The 11,183-nt window shown below is 39.5% G+C and overlaps 1 protein-coding gene across 4 annotated transcripts in view; it reads right to left on the bottom strand.

The window, feature by feature from the left end:
• Positions 1-11,183, bottom strand: part of CCDC125 (coiled-coil domain containing 125) — a 31,255-nt gene that overhangs the window by 2,091 nt on the left and 17,981 nt on the right. For all 4 annotated transcript variants that reach the window (XM_024756172.1, XM_024756169.1, XM_024756171.1 and 1 more), the window contains 5 exons: positions 11,050-11,132; positions 8,312-8,427; positions 5,836-5,943; positions 4,003-4,177; positions 326-456 (listed from right to left, as the gene is read on the bottom strand). In XM_024756172.1, the coding sequence (XP_024611940.1) occupies positions 326-456; positions 4,003-4,177; positions 5,836-5,943; positions 8,312-8,427; positions 11,050-11,132 (613 nt within the window). The remainder of the gene's footprint in view (positions 1-325; positions 457-4,002; positions 4,178-5,835; positions 5,944-8,311; positions 8,428-11,049; positions 11,133-11,183) is intronic.

Genomic DNA, 11,183 nt, shown 5'->3' with positions numbered 1-11,183 from the left:
ATAAGTCTCGTCATGAACTGTATATGTAACTGCAGATGACGGAGATGCCTGGACTTAATTACAGGGAGCCTCCTCCTGGAATTAATCACAGGGAGCCTCCTCTTTTCAGAGGTGGAGCTTTAAAGCTGCACAGGAAGAACATGGATGGGAGAAGTGGGAAGCATGTGTGGGGTGTTTAAGGAGATGAAGATCATGATTCTGGAAAATGGTACCTGAAATGGGAACAGAGCATAAAAGTCAAGTATAGAGCGATAAAGAGTTGAATTAATAGGAAGGAAAAAGATAAGCTCATCCACAGCCTCTAACAAAAAGCAAAGATACTAACCAAATCTGTTAGCAACTTAAAGACTTCCTGAGGATCATGCTGGTCATCAGTACTCTTAGAACTGTTTTCCAGAGGGAGCATACCCAACAGTTTCTGCCCTAAGGTCTTCTTACTCCTTTGTGATGGTAACCCTAAAATGGAACATGAAAATCCAGCTGAGACACAAAAAGACACTCACTGAAGTACTTCCAGAAAAAGAGGTAAGTGTGAACCAAGGCTAATTCATTCCTGAATCAGCCAGGACCTTGTCCTCTTCAGGTGACCTCTAGCACGAGTGAGTCAGGCAGCGCAGTGCAGTGGGAAAAGCAGACTTTAGAGCCAGGATTGCAAACGCAGGTGAGAGGCCACAGTGTGAGAACCCAGAGCAGTGCCCTCCCACTCTCATTGCTCAGCAGCTGCCCATGGGAGAATGCAGCCTGTGCTACCTGATAATCTCATAGTCTTCCAAAGGAGCCAGCAATCCACATTTGCTTATGAAATCTCCCAGTGTAAAGGTTAGCCACCTGCCCACAATATTTGAGAACACTATTCACTCCCAACAAAACATGTCTGCAGACAGGTGGCCTCTGAACCATGCAAACTCTGCTTTAGAGCCAGAAAGACCTGGACTTGAATCCCCATTTAACCACTTCCTAATGGTATCATGTTGGACAAGTTCTCACTTCCAGAATGAGAATAATAGTACCTATGCTCTACTGTTGGGTTGCTGTGCCATTGAATAATAGAGCACGGGCTGGGGGAAGGGAGTGGGCAGTTAGTATTGAACGGGGATACAGAGTTTGGGAAGATGAAAAAGTTCTGGAGATGGATGGTGGTGATGATTATACAACAACGTGAATGGACTTCTTGTCACTTAAAAATGGTTAAAATGGTAAGTTTTTAAAAAATGGTTCTAAAGAACCTAGGAGCAGGACAGGAATAAAGACGCAGACGTAGAGAAGGGACCTGAGGATATGGGGAGGGGGAAGGGTAAGATGGGACAAAGTGAAAGAGAAGCATGGACGTACGTACACTACCAAACGTAAAATAGATAGCTAGTGGGAAGCAGCCGCATAGCACAGGGAGATCAGCTTGGTGCTTTGTGACCGCCTGGAGGGGTGGGATAGGGAGGGCGGGAGGGAGCGAGACGCAAGAGGGAGGAGATATGGGGACATATGTATATGTATAACTGATTCACTTTGTTATAAAGCAGAAACTAACACACCATTGTATAGCAATTATACTCCAATAAAGATGTTAAAAAAAATGTACCTACTTAAAAGAAAAAAGAACAGTAAGTTTCATGCATATTTTATCACAAAAAAAAAACAATTGTGAAAGCACCTAGCCCAGCTACTGACATAATGCTTAAAAGTCCACATCCTGCAATATGTACACTGATATTCTTCTTCATCCATAGAAAGGATGCAATTTGTAGCAGAAAATACAAAATTTATAGATTTATACAAAGAAAGTTTCAAGAATGTTTTTAGAATGCTGTGCAAATGGTCTAATGATCAGATAAAGTCTTAAGGGACAATTCCCTTTCCACCCAATCCTGATAAACCACAGAGACTGGGCCTCACACCTGACCTTTTTCAATAGCAGCTGTGGCAAGGGGGAAAAGCCGGACAAGTTGACCAGCTCACCAGTTCTAAGAGTGGATGAATCTGTCTCTCTTTTCAATCTAAAAAAAAAGGAAACATGCTTATAAGCTATCTCTAAGCAGCCTTATCAAGAAGAAAAGTTAACATAGTGTTAACCACAAATAAGAAAATGACCTGTAACAGTCATCTTGTACCAGATTACTGAAGTATATTAAAATGAATCAAAGTCTTGTCACTAAGAAACAAAGAGCTGCTAAACCTTTCATGGACTTGTAAGGCTTTTCAGAGATAAACTAATTATTTTAAATTCTGCTTCCAGTCTCTCCCAGTACCTTAACGGAAAGCAAAGATTGGGAGCTGTACCTCTCAAATCATATTTTCTATGGAGAAGTTCCTGAATTCTGTAAAAAGCTAAGAAAGGCAGGAATTCTGGAATATAAAATGAGTACAAGTGCTGAACTGAATATGAATCTACCGCTTCTATTCTTTCTCCCTACTCTTCTCTCTACCTTCTATCAAAACAAAATCAGATTTTCAAAGGGATTTGACTTCAGTTAACAACACAAAAAACACCGAGGCTGCCCTCTGAGAGTATACCTTTGAAAATTTTGCAATCCAGCTCCTATCAAGGGCCTCACTGAAAGAAGAGGTACTTGAGGAAGATCACCTACACATTTGTTGTTCACGGTAGAACTAGATATTCTTAATGTTTTCCACCAATTCCTCAAAGGCTAATTAAGTACATTGGACTATGTTAGCTTATTTCCCTGGCAAACCACTTACCTTGACATTAAGGTTATCCCTTTACCTTTTATCAAGGGATTATTATAGAAAACAGCCATATAAATACTAATTATTTTTTTACTATAAGTGACTGTTGCGGACTTAGCCATTATATTTGCTCACTGGCCTCTATAAGTCTCATATCAGAAAACACCTTTAGAAGTTAATTTCAGTACAATGTGGAATGCCTGATTAAGAACGAACAAGAGTGGAGGAACATTATTTCCCCCCCTTTTGCCCTGACTTCCACCTGACTAAATACATAGCTTTTATAATCTGCTTTCACCTGCTTTCACAGTTCTTGTTTACTACTTCTATTTTTATTATCCCTATAAGCTGTTTAACACTTCAGCAGAGGTGGGTAAAGTTTAGTTAATGAAGCTAAAATTCACAACATGTGACCCATATACTAATGCTAATATGCACTGTTTGAAAAGAGAGATTTCAAACAAAATTAGGTATCTACTATTAAAAGTTTCATTTTTAATACTAGAAGATTCTTATTGGTCCTAAATTCATCTGAAAATGAGAGATACTAGAACTAGGATTATGGATTTTGTCAAAAAAGATTTAGAAACAGGGTCATGTCAGAATCTGAATACTAAAAATTTACACTTCTTAATAAACTTCACTTTAATCTTTCTTGACTGATAAATGGTTTCAAATTGGAATTTTAAATTGAAGCAATATGAAGCCTACTGAATAATACTTACAAATGAAAATTGAGATTGACCATTTAGAGAAACTAAAATTTCTAAAAAATAAGTTACTTTGTTTATATTGGACAGTCTTCATACTTCAATGGCAGTTTATTCTCTCATGCCATTTTTGTATATTTTGTTTACACTAATACCATGACTCCAAAATGGCCATGAACTTTTGATAGGCTTGTGAACCAAAACGTAAACCTTAACTTCTGTTTCACTTTTTATAAGAATATTTTATTTATTTGTCCAATTTAAGATTATTTCTCTACTGTTCAGTGTCTCCTTCCAAAGTCACACATTTCAATAAAGTTTAATTAGATAGATAGATTTAATGTTGGGTTCTAGTGCTCTTATTATAAATTTTTTCCACTAAAAATCTCTACCAAAAAAGAGACTCTCCTGTTATTTTATGGTTTCATCTGCATAAGTAACATCCAGTGACTCCTTTTTTCCCATGGTTGTTATATGTTTAGATAAATCATAACTATATGTGAAATTTCAATTACATTCACCATATTAACTGCTTAATCAACTATGATTATAACCAAAAACAACTGAAATTACCTTACACCTGATTATTACCATTATAATTCATATTTACCATCATCTTTAAGGTGCTTCCAATTTGTCCCTTTTGTTGCTTTCTTACACATTTTATCCATTTGTGTCAATCTTAGTGCCTGGTCATTTTTCCTCAATAATTGTTGCTCAAATGCAATTCTGAATGCATCTGCCATTATGTAGGCTTCTTCTTTACTCTTCTGCAGAAGCTCCAACTGGTTTTGAAAGAAAGTTTGAGAGGTGTTAGAGGCAAAACCAGAACAATTCTTTCCTGAATGCTGAGTCAGATTAGCAAATGCCCTCTCCCTGCCTAGTAGTTTTCTGCCTGCCCTTGATCTATTGCATCCGCTTAATCTAATTACTACATGCCATTCTCTTCTGCAGTAGCTGCCCACTCTGAACTAGATTACCAGGAGTTTCTCTTGTGCCTATCAGTTCCCTGGTAATCCTACTCTTAGACCTCATTATCCTAGACGGGCCTCGTCTATGTCCTGCCCAACGAGGAAGAAGGGAGGATGCCAATGGCTGCATTTCAGTTCTGCCTTGGGCCATGCCAGAAAATACCACTGAAAACAATTATGAATACCATCTTTCAGATACCTCCCACAGCTGACTCTGATCTTTGTAATCTTATGCTTTTCCTGATGAATTGCTAATGTTTAGCTGCTTGCTTTCATATATACTCTGAAGACTAAATTCCAAACCTTCAATAAAAACGTTTTAAAAATTATGGTCCATACTGTATTTGTTGTGAAAGCCTAATTATAATGGCAGCTATCATTTGATTAAATGCCAGGCATGGCCTGGTGCTAAACATTATATGCCTACCATGTTTATTTTTGACAACAACCCTCCAAACTAGTTATTAGCCTCCATTTAACATACGCGTCCAAAGCCACAAAGCTGGAAAATGATGGAGCTGAGATTCAAACCTAGGTCTGGCTGGCACAAAGGTTCCTTCCACTGTACCTTGCAGCTTTTCTAATAAGCTTCATGTTTATCTCTCGGCTAATCGGTGTTGCACATCCTGGTGATTTTTTTTTTTTTTTTTACTGTATTTGTTGTGAAAGCCTAATTATAATGGCAGCTATCATTTGATTAAATGCCAGGCATGGCCTGGTGCTAAACATTATATGCCTACCATGTTTATTTTTGACAACAACCCTCCAAACTAGTTATTAGCCTCCATTTAACATACGCGTCCAAAGCCACAAAGCTGGAAAATGATGGAGCTGAGATTCAAACCTAGGTCTGGCTGGCACAAAGGTTCCTTCCACTGTACCTTGCAGCTTTTCTAATAAGCTTCATGTTTATCTCTCGGCTAATCGGTGTTGCACATCCTGGTGCTTTTTTTTTTTTTTTTTTTGCGGTACGCGGGCCTCACTGCTGTGGCCTCTCCCGTTGTGGAGCACAGGCTCCAGACGCGCAGGCTTAGCGGCCATGGCTCAAGGGCCCAGCCGCTCTGCGGCATGTGGGATCCTCCCGGACCGGGGCACGAACCCGTGTCCCCTGCATCGGCAGGCAGACTCCCAACCACTGCGCCACCAGGGAAGCCCCATCCTGGTGATTTTAAGCATGTGTCCCTTTTCCTCTAATATCTAGTAATTTTAGGGCCATGTATAGACAAAAGAAATATGAACTTAGGAAATATTAACTAAAACACAGGCAAACAAATTTTCATGGCTGCAATATCGTGCCAAGTAATGTAAATAAAATCCAGTTTATGTGTTAATGTTATCATTTAAAACTAAGAATAAGTTTCATAGCCAAAGACTACCAAATTAAGCTAATTATTACATATACTTCCATTTATTCTACTTTGTGTTAATGGAGAAGCAAAACCAAAGCTTTTACTGCTTTGATAACACAATACCTCCTGTTTGACCTGAAGGAGCATTTTCCGAGTAGATGCTGCCAGTCTGGCACAGGTACAGGGGCTCCCTCTGGGACCGTGACAAAGGCAGGCTCCCAGGACTGCAAGCTTTAAATCCAAAAGAATTATCCGTTACTAAGTGTCACATTGCTCAGCCATACACAAACACGGGGCGCACACACAAACCCATGCACATTTTATTCAAGCACCTAATTCAAAGAAACTGCAAAGGAAAACAAAAATAGGAAGCTGAGACCATGATTTCAGGACCCAAGGGGAAATTTACAAATGAGGAGAGACTGTTATTACTTGGAACAAAAATACACAGGAATTCTGCATTCCTTCTGCTCATGTTCCAAAACCTTTCACTTAGTACCAGTTTCCTATACTTCTGAGTTCTTGGCAGGAACCTGACCTAACGAAGTAAATCTAAACATCCACAATATGGATTTCCTGTGACTGGGTTTGGCCTTGCCACCCAGCATTCATTACTGTCAGGTCCTGCCAGGAGAGATGCATGCTCAGAAATGATGAGTGAATTCTAAGGAAAACAATCATCCTGCCACTCCTAAAAAAATGGTCTATGATCATGTAATAAATTCTTAATATATTTCTTGGCTCATCCACTGTTCTGGAATTGCATATGGCCCTGATCCTTCAAAACCTGTCTTTGGATCACAATGAAGAAACTAATCCATGTGGGTCACTCCTGGTTGACCACTGTAGCCAGAAGAAAAGTAAGAACTGTTGTACTTTTTTTTTTTTTTTTTGCGGTATGCGGGCCTCTCACTGTTGTGGCCCCTCCCGTTGTGGAGCACAGGCTCAGCAGCCATGGCTCACGGGCCCAGCCGCTCCGCGGCATGTGGGATCCTCCCGGACCAGGGCACGAACCCGCGTCCCCTGCATCGGCAGGCGGACTCTCAACCGCTGCGCCACCAGGGAAGCCCTGTTGTACTTTTTTTTAAAAACCCATTTTGGCAAGTAACCACAAGTTGCTTTCCCCAAATATTCCAACAGCTTCCAATTTAAAGGATGCAGTCTATGTAACATATTGTGCCATATCTTTTAAAGTTTCATGTGGAACATACTACAAAATTATTGTCTAAGCTTCCTGCTGCTATAAATTTCACATGGACTGGCTTAAAACAGAATCTTATTTTAGAGACTGTTTAGAGAGGAAGATTCCACGGTCTCTCTTAGTGTAAAGGCTATTTCAGAAAATTCCTTCTTGCATTAATGATAACTGTGAAGTACACAGTGAGCTTTCAGTTGACTCAAGTGTACAAATGGCGGCTATGTGGCAGATTGGTATCTTCCCTTTTCAACTTCCCGCTCCTGATAATTGTCCCTGCGAAAGTTGCCAAAAGCAACTTAAGACCTGGGTAGGGCCAATATAAAAATGCAAGGTTTCTGCAAGGACCTCTGCATCCTAATTCTATGTCCTTACCTCAGTGCTCCTTCATCAACTGGCTCAGGGCCCATGTTCTTGCCTGCCATAAAGTTACTTAGAGCCTACTCAAGATTATAATAAAGCACGCTTTTTCTGAACTTTCTCTCCATTCAGTTTCTTTTATTTTTCTTTTTTTTTGCTATTACACTAGTTTTCCACCCAGGCAGTAGAGCATGGTGATCAAAGGCACAGACTCTAAACTCTACCTGGGTGTAAATCCCAGCTCCACCACTTAGTAGCTTTGTGACTTTGGGCAAATCACTTAACCCTTCTGTGCCAAAATCACCTCATTTGTAAAATAGGGATTTAATTGTACTCACCTTATTTGGTAGTTGTGAGAATTAAATGTGTTAATCTATGTGAATCACTTAGAACAGTGTCTGGCACTTACTAAGGACTATGTATTTGCTATTAGTAGTAGTAGTTGCTTTATTTGAAGTTCTATAATAAGTGAATGGCTACCCCTTCTCACTCCACTGGTATGCTTATTTCTCATGAGTCCCCAGGACACTTGTAAGACATTTCACACCTCAGCAAGCAATTAGCAATGCATCAGCAGATCTTTGTCCTGGACCTGACTCAACCCCGGAGTGACTGCATCACTTTGGGAAAGTAACTAAAACTATCTGAGCCTGAGTTTCCTCCTCTGTAAAATGGGGATAATACCTGCTTTGCAGCCCTCACAAGACCATTACGAAGATCAGATTTAAAAATGTGTGGCAAAGTACTCTGATGCTGTTAAGCCTCTACCCAGGGAAGATACTACTAACACACTTTCTGCTAAAGCTGTAGAAAAAGGAAATAAAAAGGACAGGAAGTGGCTAGCACATCCCCTAACGTCCAAGAATGCTGTGCCTGAAAGGTATGGTACCAGCAAGGCTGAAGAGTGGACCTGGGCCTCTCTCACCCTCAGTCTCAAATTGCTAAGTATGGTTCTATCCTAGAAGTGGAGCTGATGGTGACAGCAGAAAGAAAATGGAAGTGGAAAATTTCCCTCCTACTAAACTTTCATACCTGCTTACCTACCTCAAGACCTGAAACCTCTGTAAAGCCACTTGTGTCCTGGCATGTGTTTTCCTGAGCCATCTTCTGCTGTTTGATATCAAGCATGGCGAGGGCCTCCAAATACTGTTGATTCAAAACTAGGAAGGGCCATGTAAGAAAGTGTTAGGAGGTCTAACCCCAGCCTCACCTAATCCAGTTAAACCAACACCACATACTTCTTCAAGCAAGGGATATACAACTACCCACAAAATCTGTCTCCAACCAGAAAATCTGATAGAATGGTGGGTATCAAGTGAGTTAACACTAGATAAAATGTTATTTTTAATGTGGAAATAATTTTGCAACCTAAGTCTGGTCTTCATTTGCTCAAAGAAACTTTGTAGGATTTTCAAAAAGGGAACATACAAAGGCTAATTATCCACACTGTGAGACGATCAGATGATGAAATCTCATATATTGTATTAAAGTCAACTCTACCAGCTCTCCAAACTCTATCAGACTTTTCTTTTAGTTAGTTTTCACAAGAGGCTCTCAACGCAAATATTTAGAACAAGAGGGGGCCTGCTACTTCCTGGAAAGCAGAATAACAGTAACTTTCCCTCTCTTCTTATAGGGTGGAAGGATAGGGAGGAAGGGACAGGAGTAGTGGTTATGAGCAACTTCTGTCCTGGCACCAACCTAACATGGGGGAAATCACTATCTGCTCAAATCACTGGTGTGCAGAAGCATATCTGTGTGTGCAGTTCTCACCCAGGGGATTGCCACAGTTCACTTACTACACTATGTAAAGTGCCACTCTCGGGCCCATGACCTGACTGAGCACTCATTTTATGCCTTTCAAGCCACCACTTTAAAAGAGTTTCTGCTGGGAATTCCCTGGCAGTCCAGTGGTTAGGGCTCCGGGCTCTCACTGCCAGGGGCCCAGGTATGATCCCTGGTCAGGGAACTAAGATCCCACAAGCCACATGGTACGGCCAAAAAAAAGATTTCTAAAAAGTTGGTACCACCTTAATACTCTTTCATTAACTTTTGTCATATAGTGACTCATTATATAAAAGATATGCTCTGTGTGTGTGTATATATACACATACATCTATATAATTTCAAGTCCTTAATGAGTCAAATAATATTTTGAAAAATATTTGCATTAGTGACAAAGTCACAGAAGACACTTTTATGAGAAAAAATTATGTTGAATAACTATACAATTTTATACTTTTCCTACTAGATTCCCAATAAACATACACCTACTCAGGTTCCTCAAACATCAGGTACTCTACCATTTTGTTTACACTGAGTATAAAAACTAAAGGATAAAGGGAGAATCAGGAGAAACTGCTTAATGGGTATAAGGTTTTATTTTGTAGTCATGGAAACGTTTTAGAACTAGATGTTTATAAGCATTATGAATTGTTCACTTTTAAATGGTTTAAGTTATGTGAATTTCATCTCAAAATTTTTTTTAATTCGAAAACCTAACTGATTGCCCATGAGCCACAACTACTGAAGCCCAGGCGCCTAGAGCCTGTGCTCTGCAACAGGAGAAGCCACTGCAAGTGAGAAGCCCGCGACGCAACGAAGACCCAACGCAGCCAAATTAATTAATTAATTAATTTTAAAAAAAGAATCCAAAAATGGGCAGAAGACCTAGATAGACATTTCTCCAAAGAAGATATACAGACTACCAACAAACACATGAAAGGATGCTCAACATCACTAATCATTAGAGAAATGCAAGTCAAAACTACAATGAGGTATCACCTCACACCAGTCAGAATCATCAAAAAATCTACAAACAATAAATGCTGAAGAGGGTGTAGAGAAAAGGGAACTCTTGCACTGTTGGTGAGAATGTAAATTGATACAGCCACTATGGAGAACAGTATGGAGGTTCCTTAAAAAACTAAAAGTAGAACTACCAGATGACCCAGCAATCCCACTACTGGGCATATACCCTGAGAAAACCATAATTCAAAAAGAGTCATGTACCACAATGTTCACTGCAGCTCTATTTACAACAGCCAGGACATGGAACCAACCTAAGTGTCCATCGACAGATGAATGGATAAAGATATGGCACATATATACAATGGAGTATTACTCAGCCATAAAAAGAAATGAAACTGAGTTATTTGTAGTGAGGTGGATGGACCTAGAGTCTGTCATACAGAGTGAAGTAAGTCAGAAAGAGAAAAACATATACCGTATGCTAACACATATATATGGCATCTAAAAAAAAAAAAAGTTCTGATGAACCTAGGGGCAGGACAGGAATAAAGACACAGACATAAAGAAGGGACTAGAAGACACAGGGAGTGGGAATGGTAAGCTGGGACGAAGTAGAGAGTAACACTGACATATATACACTACCAAATGTAAAACAGATAGCTAGTCGGAAGCAGCTGCATAGCACAAGGAGATCAGCTCGGTGCTTTGCAACCACCTAGAGGGGTGGGATAAGGAGGGTGGGAGCAAGATGCAAGAGGGAGAGGATATGGGGATATATGTATACATATAGCTGATTCACTTTGTTATACAGCAGAAACGAACACAACATTGTAAAGCAATTATACTCTAATAAAGATGTTAAAAAAAAAACCTAACTGATGCATTTCTTCTCTTTTATCCTTAAAATATGTTACTTCAAAATATTAGCACTTTGTCTATTGATATTTTGTTCTTAACATAGGACATTCTATATAAAACTGATCTTTTAACATAGTATTTTTAAAGAATTATCAAAATACCACTCTACTTACTTGTATTTTCAGACTTGAGCATTTTAATTTCTTCTGTTTTCAGTTTCAAAGTTTCTTTGAGGACTGCATTTTCACAGTTTAGCCTGGAAAAAAGTACTCTCCAAGTAACTAAAACATTAATACTTTGTAGGTGA

The sequence above is a fragment of the Neophocaena asiaeorientalis genome, unplaced genomic scaffold (genome assembly GCF_003031525.2).
Source record: "Neophocaena asiaeorientalis asiaeorientalis breed wild unplaced genomic scaffold, Neophocaena_asiaeorientalis_V1.1 scaffold376, whole genome shotgun sequence".
NCBI classification, from domain to species: domain Eukaryota; kingdom Metazoa; phylum Chordata; class Mammalia; order Artiodactyla; family Phocoenidae; genus Neophocaena; species Neophocaena asiaeorientalis.
This window is presented reverse-complemented; position numbering and strand designations above follow the sequence as displayed.